Source organism: Tenrec ecaudatus, chromosome 10 (assembly GCF_050624435.1).
Source record: "Tenrec ecaudatus isolate mTenEca1 chromosome 10, mTenEca1.hap1, whole genome shotgun sequence".
Lineage (NCBI taxonomy): Eukaryota > Metazoa > Chordata > Mammalia > Afrosoricida > Tenrecidae > Tenrec > Tenrec ecaudatus.
The window spans coordinates 134,911,737-134,932,038 of record NC_134539.1 but is presented as its reverse complement, the minus strand read 5'-3'; the positions used below and the strand labels follow the sequence as shown (position 1 = coordinate 134,932,038).

The 20,302-nt window shown below is 59.3% G+C and overlaps 2 protein-coding genes across 2 annotated transcripts; one reads left to right on the top strand and one right to left on the bottom strand.

The window, feature by feature from the left end:
* Positions 1-1,008: 1,008 nt before the first annotated feature.
* On the top strand, positions 1,009-11,789 carry STAC2 (SH3 and cysteine rich domain 2). The gene is made up of 11 exons (XM_075559323.1): positions 1,009-1,308; positions 6,964-7,270; positions 7,603-7,700; positions 7,843-7,933; positions 8,964-9,076; positions 9,166-9,238; positions 9,332-9,402; positions 9,802-9,899; positions 10,200-10,251; positions 10,540-10,677; positions 11,164-11,789. Exons 1-11 carry the CDS (start codon positions 1,219-1,221, stop codon positions 11,266-11,268), a joined length of 1,236 nt encoding a protein of 411 aa, XP_075415438.1. The 5' UTR covers positions 1,009-1,218; the 3' UTR covers positions 11,269-11,789.
* Positions 11,790-16,555: 4,766 nt separating this feature from the next.
* Positions 16,556-18,985, bottom strand: RPL19 (ribosomal protein L19). The gene is made up of 5 exons (XM_075561753.1): positions 18,879-18,985; positions 18,267-18,389; positions 17,674-17,794; positions 17,243-17,353; positions 16,556-16,785 (listed from the first exon to the last, which is right to left on the bottom strand). Exons 1-5 carry the CDS (start codon positions 18,982-18,984, stop codon positions 16,662-16,664), a joined length of 585 nt encoding a protein of 194 aa, XP_075417868.1. The 5' UTR covers position 18,985; the 3' UTR covers positions 16,556-16,661.
* Between the last annotated feature and the right edge of the window lie 1,317 nt (positions 18,986-20,302).

Genomic DNA, 20,302 nt, shown 5'->3' with positions numbered 1-20,302 from the left:
TCTCCCTCCCTTCTCCGTGGAGAGGTCAGGGGTTGGCAATGCAGCGGTTGGCCAGGGCCGGAAGAGTCAGGAGAAAGGGTGGGGAGACCAAAGAGGACGGTTTGGGGAAATGGGTCCGTGCACCTTTAGGCCCGGTAGAGAGGGGCAGCACTGGAAGGTGAGCTCTCCCCCACACCCCATCTAACTGCAGGGTACCTAGGTGGGGAGGTGTCTTGGAGAGGTTTGGGGTCCTTAGATGTGAGCACTGAGGCCCCTTCTCTGCTGACGGCCAGAGGACAAGGAATCTGATTGTGCTGGGCTCAGTCCACAGGAGCCATCCGTACTGGCTTCTTCCCTGCTGCAGGCTGTAGCCTGGCCTAGGGCGGTGTATTTGTGGAGAAAGCCCCTCCCCCTGGCAGAGAGACCCTGGGTTATTGGGGTAGAAGGGGTCCCACGCGTTCTCCAAAGCAGGGTCAGGCAGTCCTACCTTGGGTCTCTCTCTGAGCTATCCTGCTGCAGCTCCAACCTATTCCTATTGCCCTCAACCCGTTCGCACTCCAACTAATGGATCTCCGATCCCTCCACCTTGTCGCGACTCTCAAGTCGATTTTTCAGAGTAAGCGTGCCCCCGCCACTTCTTTCCAAGCCCCTCCCCATCTGGTCGAGCCCCCCCGGCTCCGCCCAGCTCCTCCTCCTAGCCACCTCGGCAGCCAATGGCAGGGAGCCCTATTTGCATAACACCCCAGGGGCGCCGCGGAGGGAAGGGGGAGGGACCAGGCGACCTCCTAAATCAAAGTTGGAAGGCGAGGACTGGGCGGAGGGGCCGCCGGGTGCCGGGCTGGGGCCCGAGGGGGGGCGGCGGGATGGGGGGCGGGCGCAGAGGACGGCGGGGCCGGCCGGACACAGACCGCTCCGGCGCGCCCGCCCGCGGCTCATCCCCGCGTCCCCACTTCCCTCCTCCCCTCGCTCTGAGCTGCATCCCGGCCAGACCCTCCGTCCGCTCGCCCGGGGTCGTTCCGCCCACAGGGATTCCCGGCCCGGGACCACCCGGGAACTTTCTCGGCCCGCGCCCGGGAGTGGGGGGCTGCCCTGCCTCGGCGGGTTTCTCCTGGGGCTGACTTGGGGGCAGTCTCCCGAGAAGGGCTTCGGGGTCCCAGGGAGCCGCCGCCTCCCGCCGCTGGCCCCCCGGGCCGGCCTGCCGTCGGGTCTCGGCCCCCTGCGCGCCCCTGGCCCCCCACCATGACCGAAATGAGCGAGAAGGAGAACGAGCCGGATGACGCGGCCGCCCATTCCCCCCCGGGGACCATCTCCGCCCTCCAGGAGACCAAGGTAACTCGGCGGTCGCGCCGCCTGCCCGGCTCCGGCGCGCGGTCGCCCCGTGGGCTCGGGCCCGTGGGGTCACGGCGGAGGGCCGGACCCCGGGAGGGGCCCCCCACGCGCCTGGGCGCCCATCGCACAAGCCCTGCACGCCCTGCGCGCGTGACGAGGGACGCGCGGCGCGACCCGCCGGGAGGCGCGGGTCGGCTTTGCTGGAAGGGACTCGGTGCGGCGGGCGGGGTGCGCACCGGCCAGTCGCGGGGAACGGGCGGGGGGCGGGCCAGGGGCCCCGTCGGGACCTTGGAGCGCGCTCTCTGCGGCGTCGCTCCGGCCGAGCCTCTGCAACCTGTTTGTCTCAGCTTGGGGTCTCGGCGTTGGCCCCCCTATTCCCCCCGGGACCCGCCGCAGCCCTGCACCCCGCTCCTTCCCGCCGGTGGAGCCCTGGGTCCGGGGGTGGGGGGGTTGCGGCGGGGGTGGGAGGGTGAAGTAGTGGCGCAGCTGGCGGTCGCCACCGGGGGTTGCGGCAGCCGGGCGGTCGCCCTGAGGTTGCGGCTCCCGAACCCCGGCTGCCCGCCCCACCCCAACCCCCACCCGGGAGCCGGACTCGGGCAGGAGGGGCGGGAGGAGAAAGCGGCGAAAAGAAAAGCCGTCGTAATTAATGAATGTCATAATTAACCCTAATTATGTATGACTGTTACTCCTGCGGGAGTCACAATGAATAAATTATTCCCCTGTGAAGGCGGGCGGAGCCAGACTCCAAATACTGAAGCGAGTGGCGGGAGGCCACCACTCCCATGCCACCCCCTCTCCCCCAGCCTGCCTCCTCCCCTCCCGAGGTCTAGGTGCGGTGACCGGAAGAAGTTCCACGAAGCCACCTGCGCCGGGCTGGGGGTGGAGAGCGCAGAGGGTCTGTGCGGATGGGCTCCCTCGCCCACCCCCCTCTCCCTGGCATTTGGTTCCCATCCTGCCCCGCTTCCACTAGGTCAGGAGGGCCAGTGAGTACTAGGACGTCTAGGACTTCCCAGTATCTGGCTCCTTTTCAACCCTTCCCTTCCCAGAGCCCCTCTTCCTCTACATCCCTGAGCACCCCTACCAGTAGGAGAATAATTCAAGGTCAAGGTCATCAAAAGGGTGACCAGGGAGAGAGGAATAAGGTCAGGTTGGGATCTGGCTAAAGCACCCTATCTTGAAGTCCCCGGGACCCATGGGGTCACCCTGCCCAGCCCAAGCACAGCCATAGCCAGCCTGCCCCCTCTGAGGCTGACCCTGATCTCTCAGACCACTGGCCAAATGAACTCTTCTTTGGAGAGTCAAGTGTCCCCTGACAGCCAGCCAGCCAAGGCAATGAGAGACTGGAGCTGGGGTGGCACTTGGCTGTTTGTCACAGCGGTATTTCTCAGCAGAGGGTCCCAGAAGTTCTAACAGCCCTGAGCTCAGTTATCCTGGGCAGACATTCAAGGCTTTATGCTTGTTTCCCTAGGACTGGGGAGCCCTTCCTGCCTGCCCCCCTCAGGAGCCACCCAAGGCAGCAGGAGTGCCAGGCAGTGCTGCCTCAGCGATCCTACCTCACTGCTGCTGCCAGCTCAGCAGTGTGTGTGTGTGTGTGTGTGTGTGTGTGTGTAGCCGGGGGCGGGGGCGAGGGGGGAGGGAATGTTTCAGCACCTGCCAGGTGTGCTCCTGCCTCCTACAACCTACAACCTACAATCACCTCTGGGTCTGTACCATGGGGGTCCAAGCACCAGGAGGGGGTGCAGGGGGGTGGCCCCTTTGTGCCAGGACAATTACAGCTCTCACCCTTTCCCCTCGCCTCTCCCTCATCCTTCTAAAGCACTGACTCAGTAAGTGGGACCACCCGGCCCTCGCAGAGTTGTGGGATAGGACGGGCAGAGCAGAGAGAGAGAACGCGGGGTGCTGGTCAGCCTTCCCAAAGAGAAGACCTCGACCTCAATCTCAATCTGGCACAAAGAAGCTTTCGTCCCAAATTGGAAGGGGGGCTGCTGGTGATTGCCCACACTACTCTCAGTGTGAACCAGGTACAACAGAGGGGCTGGTGCCCAGCAGGCAAAGAAGTCACATCCCAGGCCAATTCAGATGCCTTGGGTTTTTCTTTGCAGCCCCAGAATCCAGCCCTCTGCCCATTCTAAGGGCTGTGTCTCACCCCTGCCCCCAAGCTACTGGGCAACCCTTCCGGGAATGGACAGAGCCTGTCCATCACCCCCTTTCTGGGCGATCCTTGAGAAGACCCCATTATAACAGCTCTGCCATCTGAGTCAGCTTGTGCCACATCCGCCACCACCCACCACCAGCTGCCTGGTGCCCTTTTAGGAACGGGCAGGAAGTGAGGAGATGGTACTGGCAACTGAGAAAAGGAGGGACCAAACTCTGTCCCTGGGGGGGGGGGGAGGTGGAGAGGAGAGGCAACAGGCAGGTCAGGCCTAGTCTCTGCGGGGCAATTTAGAACAAGTCTGGTGGCCCAGGCCCCAAGCTAGGCAAGCTCTTGGTTCAATGGGAAAGGATGGGACCCAGGCAGCTGGCTTGTCAGGGCAATAGGCTGCCTTTGGCCATTTGGAGGCTTCTCCCCATGCCATGTCCTAGGGCGGTGGGGGGGGTGTCACCAGAAGCTAGTTGGTGGGGAGATGAGGAAAGGTCCTCTCTGGGAATTAGAAGTCCCAGGAGCAGGAATACTTGGGCAAGATGAGGCTTGGGTAGCTGAGGCGGGCATCTCTGGAATGGGCAGACATTCAGCCATTTGACAGAAATACCACCATTCTGCCCTCCAACCACACTGTCTATTTGATATCTGCCAACTACTCCAAATGGCATGGCATGCCTTCCCAGTTTCCCGTGCTCCTGGGATCTAGAGTCCACAGGGGAGCTAGGGGGCAGAACCAAGGCAGCTTTCACCATGCTGCTCAAGAACATTCCCCAGAGAGGCAGCGGCAGCTGGTACCCTGGCTGTTGACATCGAGGCCAGGGAGGACCAGGAAGGGACATAGGTTAGAGATCTGGGAAACTTCAATCCTACTGGGAAAATCACCTCCTATGAGATGACTATGGAAATGTGCCCTTGAGAGTGGGGGATGGTGAAGGATACCTCCGAACATTGGAAGAACTGACGTTCGCAAGGGGGCATCACCCCTTCTGGAGCCTGGGAGGAACAAGGGCTGATGGGCAAAACCCCAGGCAGGCAGCTTCCAGTAGTACCATTTGGTGAAGACAGACCATGGTGGTTGACAGGGCGGGGACTGACCTAGGTGACAAGATGCCCCCTAACTCGAAATTCCATGCTTGGCCTGGTGGACAGGTCCTTGAAACCACACAAGGACAGGAGTAAGCACCAGACTGATAGGCTGCCCCTGGCCATTTGGACTCAGGTCCCCATGTGCCCGCCTCTTCCCAGCTGAGGTCTCCTGGAGAAATGATTTCACCTCTCTGAGGTGCACCCCCCACCCCTCATCTGAAAAGCAGGATCATAGTCACCACGCTAGAGGTTAGAGGGCGATGCCAAGATGGAACGAGAGGTGATGGGGAGGCATTGGCTCTGGAGGTTCTCCTGTCTGCTTTGTGGACCCAGAGTCTTGCCTTGCTCAGAGAAGGTCTAGTCAGTCTGTCTGTCTGTCTGTCTGTCTGTCTGTCTGTCTGTCTCTCTCTCCCCGCGGGGACATTGACACTGGGAAGAAACTTGCCTCAAGCACTGGTTTCACTCTGTTCCCTCTTCCAGCACTTGCTCCCAGAGGCCCCATGGGCTGTACCCCAGCAGCCCCTGGCAGAACATTGAGAGTCTCTGGCTTTAGGCCCTGGGGTGACCGCTGGTCTGATGGGGCTAGTCTCTGTTCTAATTAACTCTCCAGGCAGGCATCTGGGGCCCGGGATCCTGCTTCTCGAAGACACACAGAGAAGGTCTTCCCAGCAGTGCTGGCCAGGTCTCTGGGCTGCATTTGGAAGGAACCCCGTGATTCAGCGTGCCACCAGTGATTCAGTGTGCCAGACGGCCTGGGGCTCTGACCTCTCAGCTGGCACGCACAGGCCTGGCTTGTGCCTCCCCCCCTCCTGCCACCACTTCCCCTCCATCTTGCTGCTGGCTGCCCTCCCTGAGGCTGGAGGGGCCACCACTGCCATCGCTTGGCACCCCCTTGGTCTACAGGCTGCTCAGCACGGCAGCAGGGAACCCCAGCCAAATCTTGCTGCCTGAAGCTGGGTCTTGGCCCCTCTCTCTATTACTGGAAAGGAGTGGGCAGGGATAGGGGCTCTCATCAGGAGGGGAGGGGAGCCAGGCTCTGCGGAGGCGCAGGCTCGCAGGCTCAGTCGGGTGCCTTTGGGTGAGCGAGAAGGGCGCAGGGGATACCCATTTCTGATCTCACTTCGCAGTTGCGAGACTCCAGGGAGTGGCGACTGTCCCTGCCCTCGAAGATCCCAGGAGGTGCCAATGGCTGGTGCTCTGCTCCTCACGGAAGGGCTAGTGGTTCAACTCCACCTGTTCCGTCAGAGCACCCCCAGGGAAAGCCCTGAGGAGCGTAGTTCTGAGCTCCGGGGGTTCGTGGCCCGGACTTGGAACTGACCCTACAGCACAGAACGAGGGTGTTGCGTTGCTTTTTCCATCTCTGCTCTCAAAGTGGGGGGTCGTGGACTGGAAGTCGGTGCTAGGGGAGGGGTGGGGGAGTGGAGGGAGTGCTCCCATGAAATGGAAAGCTGGCAAGGGGCTCTTGGAAAGCTGAGGGCTAGTCTACCTCTGTCTCGTTGATTTGGACTGATAGTGACACCCCAGGCAGAGGAGAACTCCCCCTGGGGAGTGTGGGGTGTGGGGGTTCTGAGGCTGTCAGCCTCTGTGGAAGCCTGGCTGCCCCATCTTTCCCGTTCAGATGGGCTGTTGAGCTCCAGCCGAACCGAACCACTGCCCACCTGTCTGTTAGCAGCGCAACACTTAACCCGCTGTGCCTCTTACAAGATAAAAGTACTCTTTGGAACCAGTACGGGTCAATTTGGCTCAGCTGCCTGGGAGGCTCCTGGCCGGAATGAGGAGCTGGCATTGTGTCCCGCAGAGCCATGACAGGCTTCCCGTGGGCCCAGTCCAGCGAACTGTGTGGAGGGAAGGGTGGGGCTGTGATAGGTGAAGGTGGGGGCGGGAGTCCTGCAGCCCGCAAACAGACTGGGTATTGGGGCCTGAAGGGAAGCCAGGCTGGGAGCGGGGAGAGGTGATCATCAGGGGGATCCGGAACCAGCAGCACTCCCGGAGGGGGTCCAGGATGGCCACCCCTCTTGCCTCCGCCCCAGACCTCAGGTGGGACACGGCTTTGTTTGCTAGGAGTTTGTTACTTCACAACTCGAGTCACTGGGATACACACACAGTGAGCTACTGTGGAGCCATAAACAAGGAAGCTACAGCTCTTTATGTTGTGAGAGGGACCGATTCCCAAGATTTATTGCTAAGTGACAAACAAAACCAGGCCCAGGTAAAATACTCGACTGCCGTTATGCAAAGGGGAAGGAATCAAAACCTCTTGGATTTGTTTCCACCTGGCTAGATTTTTTGTTTGTTTTTCAAATAAAAAGAGAAAGACCTGGCCACATTGGGCTGGGGACCTCCTGGGGGTGGGGCTGGTGCTGGTTTTGAACCCGCCCCCTCTGGGCGAGCTCCTTGGACTCAGCTCACCGCTCCTCTCCTCCCAGCTCCAGCGGTTCAAGCGCTCGCTCTCCCTCAAGACCATCCTTCGAAGTAAGAGTGTGGAGAACTTCTTCCTTCGTTCAGGCTCTGAGCTTAAGTGCCCGACGGAGGTGCTGCTGACGCCCCCCACCCCACTGCCCCCTCCTTCCCCACCGCCGGCATCCACCAACAAGGGCCTGCCCACCCCAACCCCCTCCCCTTGCCCAGTCCCACGACCCTTGGCCCCTCTCAAACCAGTGAGACTGCACAGTTTCCAGGAATACGTCTTCAAGCGAGCCAGCCCTTGTGAAATGTGCCACCAGCTCATTGTGGGTAGGTGCCCAGGGGCTGTGGTGGCCGAGAGGAGGGCCTGTAGTGGGTGTTGGGGGGCAGGACCATGCCTGATAGTGAGCCTTTGCTACTGGCACCTCCAGACCTAGCTGTTCCTCTCACTCTGGGGGATAGGCGGGGTTACCCAGTCTTGCTGCCTCTGTGTTTGCCAATGACTCTGCCATCTGGCAGTTACCACTCAGCTCCTGGAGGGCTAAGTACCAGACCCCCAGGCTGACATGAGGATGCCCAACCCTGTGCATTTGCCCCTGCACCATCCTGCCCTTGCCCTCTCTCAAAGGCCCACCCTGCTTACAAAACTCAAACTCTTCCAGGAAACTCCAAGCAGGGCTTGCGATGTAAGACATGTAAAGCCAGCGTCCACCTCTGGTGCTCCGAGGAGATCTCCCACCAGCAATGCCCGGGCAAGACGGTGAGGGGCCCAACCCTGGGGAAGCAGCTGGCCATGACACATCCTGAAATTGCCACTATGGGGGACTGAGTGCCCCTAAAATCTGATTCCCCCTGCCCACCGCCTGTGGGGTCACCCTCGCTCTGTCTGCCTCCTTCCACAGTCCACCTCCTTCCGCCGAAACTTCAGCTCCCCCCTCCTGGTGCATGAGCCACTGCCAGCCTGTGCTGCCAGCAAGGAGTCACCACCCGGGGGTGAGTGCCCTCCTCGGGCCCCTGCTCCCACTCGGGTGCCATGAGAAACCCATGTATTTCTCAAGGGACACCCGAGCCCCACTGACACCGCTAGTACATGGCACTGCCATCATTTCTCTTCTTTGGGTGTCCCCGTCCTGAATGTCAAAGAGTCTTTCACTCATTCTTCAACCAACTCTTAACTGAGCTTTCACCAAGTGCCAGGCACTGTGCTAGACCCGGGGCCACAGCTTTGAAGAAGGCAAAGCTGTTGGCTTCAGAAAGGAGACTGGTGTGAAGTATAGTCATTCAAGTGATCAGGAACTAACTAGTGTTAGAGATTGCCACAAATGAGCGAGGCGGGATGAAGAGAGAGTGTGGAAAGGGCCCTGCTCTTGTCTGCAGCACTGGCGAAGCCTCTCAGACGTGAAGGATGAGGAGCTCGTCTGTTGAGGGCCTGGCAGAGCCCGGCATGGGAAGAAAGGGTAGGAAGTCAAAGAGGAGAACCCCGTGACTGGAACAGGGTGGAAGGCAGGGGAGAGGGGGCAAAGGATGCTGGGTGCAAACCCTTGGGGTCCTTTCTAGGGTTACTTTTTAGACTTTGCTGTAAGGGTGATTTGTGCATCTTTGCCAGAGCGGCCTGGCTGCCAGGTGGACTGGGTGAAGGGCTGCAGGAAGCAGGGAGCCCCACTGGCAGACAGGTCACTGGCAGGAGGCTTTGCCAGGAAGAGTTTGGTCTAGGCTGGTGGTGGTGGAGAGAGAGAAGTGAGCAGACTCAAGAGCCGATTGCTCCTCTGGGGTAGGCTGACACGAAAGGGGGTCTGAGTGGGAGGGGCAGGAAAATCGAGGCTGCCTAGACCTCTAGAGGAGGAGCCGCCACTGAAAGGAGGATGTGCCAGTGAGGAGGACGATGGCAAGGCCACCCTAGGGCCAGCTGGACAGCAGAGCCCTCTGGGACATCCCAGGCCCAGGCCCCGGGGATGGAGATCCAGGGTCTGCGGACAGAGCAGACCTTGCAACGGGCCAGGTCTTGAGGGTGGTTCTTCAGCAGGAGCCGGCGGGAAGGTGGATCCGGTCTACGAGACGCTGCGCTACGGCACCTCCTTGGCATTGATGAACCGGTCCAGCTTCAGCAGCACCTCCGAGTCCCCGACCCGGAGCCTGGTAGGGTGGGCACCAGAGGGGAATCTTGGGGAGAGGAGCCCCCGAGGATGAGGGCTGTGGGGTTGAGCCCTCCCCTCTCTCTGCCTCAGAGCGAGCGGGATGAGCTGACTGAGGATGGAGAAGGCAGTATTCGCAGCTCAGAAGAGGGCCCTGGAGAAAGTGGTGAGTGATGGGCTTCAGGGACCGGTGTGGGGCACAACAACGGGGTGATCTCACTCGGCTGCCTCACACCCTGGCCCCCCCCTCTGCCCCCATCGTCTCCAGTATTCACAGCCCCCGCCGAGAGCGAAGGGTCAGGATCCGAGGAGAAGAGCCCTGGGCAGCAGGTGAGGTTTCCCTGTGTGGACCCGATTGCCTCTGGGTTGATCAGGCTGGGGTGGGAGCTGCGGGATGTCGCTTCTCTTTGTCACTGACTCTGAACTGGATCATGGGGTGATGGGAGGCAGGGGCATGGGTACCCCCCCTAATACAGACTCACTATCTGTACCTATTCCTCCTCCTTTGGGGGGGAGCTGCAGGTGCAGTAAGACCTCCCCTCCCCACCCCCACCCATGAGCGAGTGAGCCTAGTAGATGGGCTTGTCCCTGGTCCCTGCTTCCTGTTGTAAACTCTGAATAAACTGTGTCTGCTTCCTAGCTCCCGGGCAGGTGCGGTCAGGACAAAGGGACAGCGGGTGGAGTGAGGCGTCCTTGTGCCACATCGGTGACCCAGAGTTCTCCCCACAGCCCCCCAAGCCCCTCCTGCGGAAGGATGTGGGGACCATGTACTCCTACGTCGCACTGTACAAGTTTCTGCCCCAGGAGAGCAATGACCTGGCCCTGCAGTAAGTCCTCTGTGGCCGACAGGCCTCCAACCTCAGGGACACGCCAGGGTGAGAACGACCTTGAGGAGCCCACTCTCTGCCAGCCTGAGGCTGCTGTGCCCAGGCAGGTGCCTGAGATGCCCCCAGAGCCAAGCCCCCACTTGCTGCCCTCATCCAGGGCTCTGTCTTAGAGGGCCTGTTACATCTGTGGGCACCCAACAGCTGAGGAATCGAGCATCCTCCCCTAGCTGCGGAGCACATGCAGGGTGTCTGGGTCCCCAGGGGCTATTGACACACTCCCCCTGCTCTCTCCTCCACCAGGCCTGGTGACCGGATCCTGCTGGTGGACGACTCCAACGAGGATTGGTGGAAGGTGACTAGCAGACCTTAGTGGGGTGGGGAGCAGAGGGAGGCTTCAGGGCCCTATCTCAACCAAGTCCCTATGACCTTCCCTGCTGGACAAGCTCGAACCAACCCTTGGGCCTGGCTCTCAGTGTTGACCTCGGCCTATGCCCCGCTCTTCCCTGCCCAGTAAGCACCCAGAGGGGACCTTGACCAGAGGGCCCAGGGATCAGGAGATTGGTGGCCATGCCCCCGGGTGGGAGCTTGGGTCAGCGGGGAGGTGGCTGGTTCTGGTGTTCAGTGCCGACCTCATCCCCAGGGCAAGATTGGCGACCGAGTGGGCTTCTTCCCTGCCAATTTTGTGCAGCGAGTGAGACCGGGAGAGAATGTCTGGCGTTGCTGTCGAGCTTTCTCTGGGAACAAGGAACAAGGGTACATGAGCCTCCGGGAGAGCCAGGTGAGTGTCTGGGGGCCAGAGAGTGGACATGCGGCAGCACCGAGGGGCCACTGGAGGATGCCCAGCCAAGGATGCCTGCTGCCAAATGGCAGATGAGAAAGAGATGGAGAGATGGCATCCTCTGTTGGGAGATGAGGCTGGGGGCTCACAGGGACTTAAATGACATTAGAGGCAGTGTTGGGAGGGGGAAGGGACACTGGATTAGGAAGTTAGAAGCTTGGGTTCGGATCCTAGCTCCTCCTCTGGCCGGTGTGAGGCCTTAGGCAAGCATTTTTCCCTCTGTGTAATGGGGGGAGAAGGTGGACTGGGTGATGTCAGGTGTCAGCCCTCATGCTGAGCCCCAGACTTGCAGGCTTCATCCATCTCTGACGCTGCCCTGTGCTGTCATTCCCTGGGGTGCTTCAAGCGGTGCCATCAGCCAGACTTGGGGCCAGGGCTGCAGGCAAGGCTGGCCCTCTGCTGCCTGTCACGCTCTTCTCTGCTCAGGTCTGTGTGGGCGTGGGCAGAAGCAAGGATGCTGACGGCTTCATCCGCGTCAGCAGTGGCAAGAAGCGGGGCCTGGTGCCAGCCGACACCCTGACCGAGATCTGAGAGGAGCCCAGAAAACGCAGATGCCACCCCTGCCCACGCCTGGCCCTTGCTTCCGGCCCTGGGAGGGAAGCAGGCATGCTTGTCCACAGCCTCCCTCTCTGCCTCTCTCCTAGGGACCACTCGCCACCGCTTAGGGGCCACCTATCCAGAGGAAGGTTTTAGTTCTTGGGTGGGGGTGCCCCGAGTGGGTCACTCCACTGAAACTGGCGAGAGGAGGAGAAACCGGGAAGGACTGGGGAAGCTCCAGGTACCCTCCAGCCTGGTGAGCTTCTAGCTGCTTCTTCCAGAGTCTTCCGAGCCCCAACTGCCTTTGCATGCCTGCCACCGCCTCCCCACAGAATCTCTGCTGGACATGTGACCCTGTGTCTGCTCCTTTGGATGTGGAGATGGGCCACTTTGGGGCAGGACTGTAGGGGGTCCAGGGTGAGGGAGGGTCCTGAATCCACCTCCTAGTCTCACCACTTCTGTTACTAAGTCAATTCTCAGGAAAGTTCTGTGGGAATACGTCCCATTACTTGAAACCTGGGCCGAAAGAGGGGCAGGTTGGGGGTTTGGAGTGGGGAGGAGGGGAGCCACACCAACTTAAAGATGATCCCTTCCAGTAGAACAAATACAGCAGCTCCACCCTGCCCTTGTCCCCTGGAAAAGGTCACCCCAAAGCAGCCTGAGTGCAAACCAAATGGAGAACAAATATCTGGCCCATGATTGGTTGACAGAACCCCATCTCCGTGGGTGTGGGGAGGCAAACCTTCCTGACCAGGCCAGGCCAGGCCCAGGTTCCCACCCCCAGGGCTGACCTCCAGGGGGCCCTTCCCCATCTTCTCTTTCCCGGGGCCCTGTAGGGGACAAGACTACTGTGTCCAGAGTCCCTTTGCTGGTTGTGTGGCCTCCCTGGTTCTGGACACAGAGTCCTGGGAGACAGATGCCAGATGCCTGAGGGAAAGTGGAACGTCTGTTTGGCCACAAGGAAAAGAAGGGGGTGGGCACACACAACAATGACCCCTCCCTTGTAGCTGCTTTTCTCTGGTGCCACCTCCCGCCCCGAAACCCATTGATTGTGCCAGCCGATACCACCCCCACCCTGGGCACAGTCACCTCTCCATTCTGAGAGAGAGGGACACTGATCTTCCTTCAAAGGTCCCTGGCCCACTTCTCCCCTATGAGGGGGCTCAAGCCACACTGCCCTGTTTGCTGCCATGAGCCCCCCTCCCCCAGCAATACCCTCGGGGAGGGTACGATGCCCACTGTACATGAGGCTGCATGATGGGTCTGCTGGGGCACTGCTACGCCCGAGGCCCCTAAGTAAATGTTTCTGGTTCACCTTGTGTCTGTCTGCGTGTTGGTCCCGCGATGCAATGCGCGCCCGCATGCACAGGTGCTTTGGGGTGGAGGAAGGAAGGGCCTGGGGCTGGGTTCCTACCTGCCTGCAAGCCTGGGGGTGGTGAATCTGTGTGTTTCTCAGAAAAAAAGGGGTCTTGGGCTGCTGCAGACAGGACAGGAGTTCTTAAGCATCCCCGGGGCAGGAGAAAGCAATCGGGAGGACGCCTATGGACCCAAGGAGGGGGAGGAGAGTATGGGGGGCTGCCAGCCCTCCGTCCTGGGAAGAGGGCCTGAGGCTTGAGGGGGCGGCACAGACCAGGCGCACAGGTCCCTTCGCTGCATGACCGCCCCTGGCGCCCAGGGCTGCTGCCACCAGCCTCGCCCCCACAGCCCAAGATAGGTTGGGGGTGGGGGGTGAGTGGGGCGAACAGTGGCGGACAGCGGGGCCCTGAGATGACTCACTCCTGCCCGTCATCAGGATCCCCCCTCGCCGCCATGCCCGCGGCCCACCGGGGCTGGGCCCAGCTGCCTCTGCCCTCCGCCCTCCCTCCCCGCTGCGTCATCCTTGCCGCTCGCCGCCTGCGCTATTTATAGGGCAGGGGAGGGGCGGGCGGGCTGGCTGCAGAGCTGGCAGCCTGCAGCGGGGTGCGCGCCGACCCCTCCTGGGGGGCTACCTGGGGCTAAGTCAACTCTGGTTTCCCCCATCCCCACACGAGGTAGACCCGCTGGGACAAGCGCCTGGGCCCCTTCACCCCGAAGGCCCTGGCGAGGGAGGAGGAGGAGGAGGGAGTGTCTGCGGGGAAGGCATGTAAGCGGACACCTCCAGTGCCAGGAAAGTTCATTTTATTAAATTCTCTCCGTGATCCGCGAGGAACGTGGTGACGTCGCCTGTCCACTCAGGAGAAGTAGGGCATGAGACGTAGCTGGTTTCTCCAAGGTCAGCTTGATTATGTCCGTTGGATAGAGGAGCACGCGGAGGCCTTTAGAAAGGACTAAGGACTTGCCCAAGGTCACCCAGCAGATCAGTGGCTACACCTGCCCTAGAAGCCCCGCCTCTTGCTCAGGTCGTTCCCCGCCCTGCCCCGGGCTTTCGCAGCGTCTCACGCTAGAAAGATGGAGACAGACACGCTGAGATTCTGGGCCTGGGGCCCTGACCATCCAGACCCTCACCCCACTGGAGACAGCGCGAGCCTCGCAGGCAAGCCCCCAGTACATTCCCATTTGTGTGGGACGGCAGCTGGCCGGACCCCGCCTCCCCCCAAGCCCATTTGCCGCGCTGACGAGCACAGCAGCTTCGGGGTGTGGCTGAAGCGCCGACAGCATGCTCACAGCCTGGGGCTGGCACCAGCTGGTGCCCCCATTGTAGGCACTGCTGCCTGGGCCCAGGGCCGGGCGTGTGTGTGTGTGGGGGGGGGGGGGCTGGGGGAGGAGGGGTGGCTGGACCAGCAACACCAGGGCCCTGGAGCAGAGAATGCCATGCTGGGGGGGCCAGCCCACCATTTGGCTCCGCTGTCACTGACCACACAGGGACCCCAGCCCATGCTCCCACCTGGCATGGACTGCCAGCTGCATTGGCTAAAGGTCAACCACCTGGCCTTGGGCACGATGCAAAAATAGGAGTGAATCGGAGAGGGGTGGACGTGGGGGTGTAGAGATGGATACCATTCAGAGCCAGCCCCTCTGGCCTTTTTGATGAGGTCCCACGTGGGGGGGGGCGGAGAGAGCTCATTAGGTGGGTGGGTAGGGGTGCACTGCTGAGGTGCACCGAAGGCAGTCTTGCTTTGGGGAGAGCTGGCCACCTGGAAGGAGGCAGAGGATGCCTATGCTCTGCTCCCCACCCCCAGCAGCAGCTGTGCTCAGCCCCTTCGCTGCACGGACTCTGAATCACACCCTCCCACGGCTGGCGACTGCGGAGCAGGCAGCCGAGATGGCTGCAGGGTACGGCCAATGCCGAGAATGGAGGAGTCCTCGCCCCTCGCCCTCGGTTTCCTCATCTAAAAATGAAGAGTTGTGCTCGCTCGCTCGGGGCACCACCGAGCCTGAAAGGGCACAGAAACTTCGTAGGATGCAGTTGCACGGAGCTGGGAGAAGAAATCGGCTTTGCCCACGGCTTCAGGACCTGGAAGAGACGGAGGAACTGAGAGGAAAGGGCCCGCCCTCGCTGCCCTGGGAAGGGATTGCCGGCCCTTAAGGGGGAAGAGGTGAACCACCCTGGGGCAGGGGGAGAGGCTCGAAAGAAGCCGTGAACTTGCACCCACACTCTCATCTCTCCCCTCCTCCTCCCCAAAGCCTGTATACCCGGGTCAGCAGCCTTACACCTGGTGAGTGGGGTGAGGGAACTGCGCCATCTCCTGGTCTCGGTTCGAAGATGCTTTCCATACATCGGCTCTGGAACCCAGGGAGGGGGTGAAGGGGATGGATGTCGTCTTCCAACACCTTTCATCCTCCAAGCCAAACCTGGAAAGGAGGTGCCCCATGCACCAAGCTGGACGTGTGGTCACGGCCTTCCCCTGCCTGGGTCTCAGATCCCCATTTTGAATTATGTCTCAGAACAAGAGCTGCTGTAGAGGCAGCTGGGGAATCCAGAAATGAATGACCGCTCTCCTCGGGGCTCTGCGGCAGAGGCACAGCAGAGCCCCGTGCAGATCCCACTCAGCTGTCCAATCCTCCCACTCCCCAGGACAAAGAGGAGAGCAGAAGCGGGGCTCAAGGAGGGCCGAGCCTGAAGCCGGCCTTTCCTGCTCCAAGTACCACTTTCTCATCTGACCAGCACAGCTCTAAGGCCTACTAATGGGTCACCGTAGGAAACCTGGAGCTCCTTGAGGGAGGTGAGGTGCAGAAAGGTAGCAAGGAGAGGGCATGCCAGCCCAGGGTGCTCAGGCAGAGGCATCCTCTACCAACTTTTCGGCCCAACTTCACCTCACCCCCTTTGTCTATTACCTTTCCACCTGGACGACCTGACTGCTTCATAATGCCGGTAGACCCACTCAACATCACCCAAGCCATCGTCAGCCCAGAAAACCCGTCACCAGCAAAGATCTCTGCCCTACGTGCTAAGGCCTAGCTCTACCTTGTTCCTGAAACATCTTTCCACCCACTGCTAATTCAAGTCTGAATTTGACACATCACTCGTTTTCCCACGTGCAAAAAGGGAGACAGTTTTAACCCCTCCTTCACACCACCAATCTTGTCTTCCTAATAGGACCTGGCTCAAGAGGTGCTTTAGTGAACCATTTATGGCAGTTAGCACATGTGAAAAAAGCCAACTAACTTTGCTAAAGGGGACACATATTCTCCCACCAGCTCAGTGACTGGAGGCTGCCCTAGTTCTTAGCGTGCCTGTCATTTCTGCCACAGGAGACCTTTCTCCTGGGGCCTAGATGAGGTATAAACCACAATTTTCTGAGGGAAGTTTTAAAAAAATTAGACTGCTCAAAATAAGAGGGCTCCAGTTACTTCTTCAGAGAAATGTTTTCTATTCTCTTTAGTCTTGGAAACTCATAGGAACCTCCCCACCCTGTCCAAATGCCTGACCGAGTCGGTGTTGACTAAATAGCAATGAGTTTGCTCCCGTTTGATAGTTACATCTCAGTAATGCTAATTTCAAAGTTCAGGTCTCCTGGATTCTAGGAAACTCCAGGCCACAGTTGGGAATACACTGTGGTCTCAGATGAATGTGACCTCAACTGCTGTCACGGTTCCCTCATAGCACCCTTAAGTCTGCGCAGAGGCCACATGGCTGGGCTGCAATCGGCAGCACCTGACTTAGGAGCCTGGGGAGTAAGCCATTCTTATCCTCCACTGAAGCCAGAGCCTTTCCCAGAGAAGGGGTAGAAACCAGACACCTATGGCTGTTGCCTAGCATTAGTGGAAGGTGTACAACGGGCACCTTGACTAGGGCTTGTCCTGACCCCACAGTGAGGCCAGCTCTGGCCGCCCAACAGCAAACACCACACCCACAAAGGAGTCAGAAACAGAAGCAGCTCAGGGGCAGGCCAGTAAGGCTTGCTTTTATTGAGTGACTGATCAATAGAACTGCCAAGGCCGCTATGTACAGAGAAGAGAGGGGGAGTTTATTTCTTGGTCTCTTCCTCCTTGGACAGAGTCTTGATGATCTCCTCTTTCTTGGCCTGGAGTCGCTCCTCACGGCGCTTGCGTGCTTCCTTGGTCTTAGACCTGCGCGCCTCAGCCTGGTCACTGGTAGAGGGGGAAAAGGTAAGCTGCTGAGAGGGAAGCACCACCGGGACCTCTCCCCTGGAGCGGAGTCAGTTCGAGGAAGGCAATGTTGCCAGGGCCACCCACTCCCTCAACGAACCTAGTCCCCGAAAGCAACAGGCAGGTGGCATGTGGGTGTGTGGGGGGCAGAGAAACACTGGTGTCTCGAACAGACATATGCGCCACTCACAAAACAATGATACTCCAGACAAGAGTGCACGCCAGCCTCCAGTCGGGCCCATGCGAAGGTCGCAACAAGCCTCCCTAACACTGAGGCAGGCTCCTCTCATCTCCACAGGTCCCATTGGACTTTGGATCTAAATGGATGCCCAAGAGTCCAAAGCCACTGCCTCAAATACCCCTCACCCTGAAGTTAAGAGTCCAAGCAGTCCCCCCCACCCCCAAATGGCACTTGAGGTCAACTTCTGAAGAAACTTACGCCAGGAGCTTCTTGCGAGCCTTGTCTGCCTTCAGCTTGTGGATGTGTTCCATGAGAATCCGCTTGTTCTTAAACACGTTCCCCTTCACCTTCAGGTACAGGCTGTGATACCTATGGGGAGAAGGAGCAGAGGTGTGGGAGGTGCTGGCTCAGAGGCAGGGCCCCAGGGAGTGGCTCCCCTATGCAGCTTACTGGCTTCCCCTCACCACAGGGAGGACTTTCCCCCAGACCAAGAGCATGCATGCAAAGCAGGAAAAAAAAAAGCGCTATCCTGATGGTATTCAGGTGGGTGGGAAAACAAAACAGGCCAGGATTACCTAAGGCACACGGGCCTCTCCCCAAGGCCAGGGAGCCAGGGCTACTAACTAGGCAGAGTTAAGTTAGCAAAGCAGTGAAGTATCATGGTGTCCCCAAGAGAAGGGTATGCTCACATATGGCGGTCAATCTTCTTTGACTCCCGGTATCTCCTGAGCAGCCGGCGCAGAATCCTCATCCTCCTCATCCACGTGACCTTCTCGGGCATGCGGGCATTGGCAGTACCCTTTCGCTTACCTGTGGGTAAGATGGGTCAGTTATCAGTGTTGCCCAGGCACCCCACTGCCCAAGCTTTGTCAGTTACTAGAGGTGGTTAACAAGCAAATACAGTACAGATATTTGAGGAAGACTAATATGTAATTCCTTTCACTCACACAATTTTTGGCACAAATGATCATTACTCAGTGTAGAATGTGGCTATGCTAGAGCATGTACCAAGGCAGTATGGTTTTCCATAGGAGCTTTGCCCCCCCTAACCCCCAAGATCCCAGTTAATCCCTTGGTAGAGGAAGGGCACAATAGGATCTTTCCCACCCCCACTAAGAGTATCTTAATTACAACAGCAGCGCCAACACTCGTTTGTACACAGACAGCTCATTGAAGGGCTTGATGAGTGGGAAGAAAAAATCCCTGACATTGAACTGTATGCCCAGCCCCCCAATCAAGCATTTAGCACTCGAATCCCAGAACAAGGGAAGACCATTCTTACCTATGCCCATATGCCTGCCCTTTCGGCGGGCTAGGGTGTTTTTGCGGCATCGGGCCCGAGAATGGACGGTCACAGGCTTGCGGATGATAAGGCCATCTTTGATCAGTTTCCGGATTTGCTGACCTGATGAGAAAGCAGACAATCGATAACCCAGGGACCAGATGGGACAGGGCAAGAGACACCATTTACATCTTTGACCCAGTGGCCTCAAAAGCAATGGGAAGGTCCCCAAATTTGTATTTTATCCAAAGCCACTGCCACCCGGGTCCCTCTGAGTGCCTTAGAGTATGGTCAACACGGATTGCCTGTCATGTGGCAAAGAGCCTACTTTCCGCTCCTGAATATTCAACCACCAAAGGTCTGAGCGAGGCTCCAGTTCTCCCATGTTCCTCCACCAGACTAAGAGTAAAGTCTCCTACTACACGCAGACCCTTCACAGCTACAAAACAGCCAGTTCAGAATCATCATCTGTCCATCCATTTCGATTCCTCCCTTTAAGGAAAGGGCAAGCAAAGAGAATCTCTGCGATAGTTCCCTGTGTCCATGTTCCTGCCATTCCGCAGGCATCCCAAACCACAGGCTTCCCCAGGGCGGCAGAGTCCAGGTACTCACGGGAGTTGGCATTGGCAATCTCATTGGTCTCGTTGGGGTCCAACCAGACTTTCTTCTTGCCGCAGCGGAGGACGCTGGAGGCGAGCCTCTTCTGGAGCCTGAGCATACTGTGGGGCAGAGCAGAGACTCAGGCCCCACCATCCAAAGGGGGCTCGCTAAGTTTATGGCACACGCCACACAGAGGGGGATTCAAAACAGGGCAGCGTAGCATTACTGGCCTGGCTATACGTGCCCCCTCCCCCATAAGTACTTTTCTGAATTTAATCTTTAAGACCTTTAGCAGTGTGCTCCCGTTGGGCCCAAAAGACCACTTTTAGCATAATTCCAAGGTTAAGTTTTCCTGCATTAGGGATAAGGTTTCTACCCTTCGTGATTTTAAGTTGAAAATGTCTGTAGTTCCACTGCTCTCTGACCTCCTTGCCTTAGCAAGAGCACGAATCCGCGGCACCCAGGGGCTGTGATGGTGTTAAAGGCGGGCCGTCATGCTGGGAGTGCAGTGCTGGGGGTTAGGGGTGGCGACCAACCACAAGGATGGCAGTTCAAACCCACCAGCTGCTCTGTGGCTGACAAATGACGCCGTCTGCCGCGGCGCGTGGGTCTTAGAAGCCTCGCGCTTTAACTACCTTTACAAGCAGGGAGTCGCTGGACGGCCCTGTCGGCAGTCGGACACCTGAGGCCCGTGCGAAATTTTCCCTACGTCACGGGGAGGCAGATGGGGGCGCCCTGCCGAGTTTGGGGAACCGCGACCTAGTCCTCGTCGCTGCCTTGGCTCAGCCCACGCGGGTCGCCTCCGACACGTGGTGGTGGGGGGCACGCGCGGGGCCGCCCTGCTCCCGGGGCGCTGCCCGCATCCCCCTAGGCCGCGGCCCAGTGTGCTCCGACCTCTCTCGAGCTCTGGGACCGGCCGCTTCAGGCCTGCCGCCCCCTCATCTCCCTTCTCGGGGGCCGCGCACCAGGCCCCGCCGTCGCCGCCCGCCCGGCTAAGCCCCCACCAGAGACCCGCGAACCCTCACCTCATGGCTGCGGCCGCAGCGCCGAAAGGAAAGAATCCGCCTGGGCCAGGCTCCTCCCATTATCTGTTCAGGGGAGAGCCCACCTTCCGCCTTGCGTTTCCGGCCTCCTCCTCCCGCCTGTAAGCCTTGCTTTATACGACACACACTTACATTCTTAGTTCAAGCCTGAGCCAGTACGCTCCCGGGGTCGGAAAGACGTTTTGTACTTTAAAACATGGAAAATAAACCCCTCCGAAGAGCAAAGTGGTATAGCCCAGTCTCCCAGTACGCATGCGCCCAAGGCCATCCGATCACGTGGCTACCGAAAGCCGGACGTTGTCAGGTTGCGCATGCGCCGTAAGGGGGCTTCTGCGTGCGCAGGCAGCCTCGCTTCTTTTTATTGAATTTTAATTTGTTGCCTCTTTTTTTTGC

Excerpts from the sequence above, each read along its gene's own strand:
- STAC2 (XM_075559323.1), top strand. The coding sequence starts at position 1,219 with ATGACCGAAATGAGCGAGAAGGAGAACGAGCCGGATGACGCGGCCGCC. Across the intron at positions 1,309-6,963 it reads CCGCCCTCCAGGAGACCAAG|CTCCAGCGGTTCAAGCGCTC; the intron begins GTAACTCGGCGG and ends CTCTCCTCCCAG. Across the intron at positions 7,934-8,963 it reads CAAGGAGTCACCACCCGGGG|GAGCCGGCGGGAAGGTGGAT; the intron begins GTGAGTGCCCTC and ends GTTCTTCAGCAG.
- RPL19 (XM_075561753.1), bottom strand. The coding sequence starts at position 18,984 with ATGCTCAGGCTCCAGAAGAGGCTCGCCTCCAGCGTCCTCCGCTGCGGC. Across the intron at positions 17,795-18,266 it reads GGGCAGGCATATGGGCATAG|GTAAGCGAAAGGGTACTGCC; the intron begins GTAAGAATGGTC and ends TCTTACCCACAG. Across the intron at positions 16,786-17,242 it reads GCTCGCAAGAAGCTCCTGGC|TGACCAGGCTGAGGCGCGCA; the intron begins GTAAGTTTCTTC and ends CCCCTCTACCAG.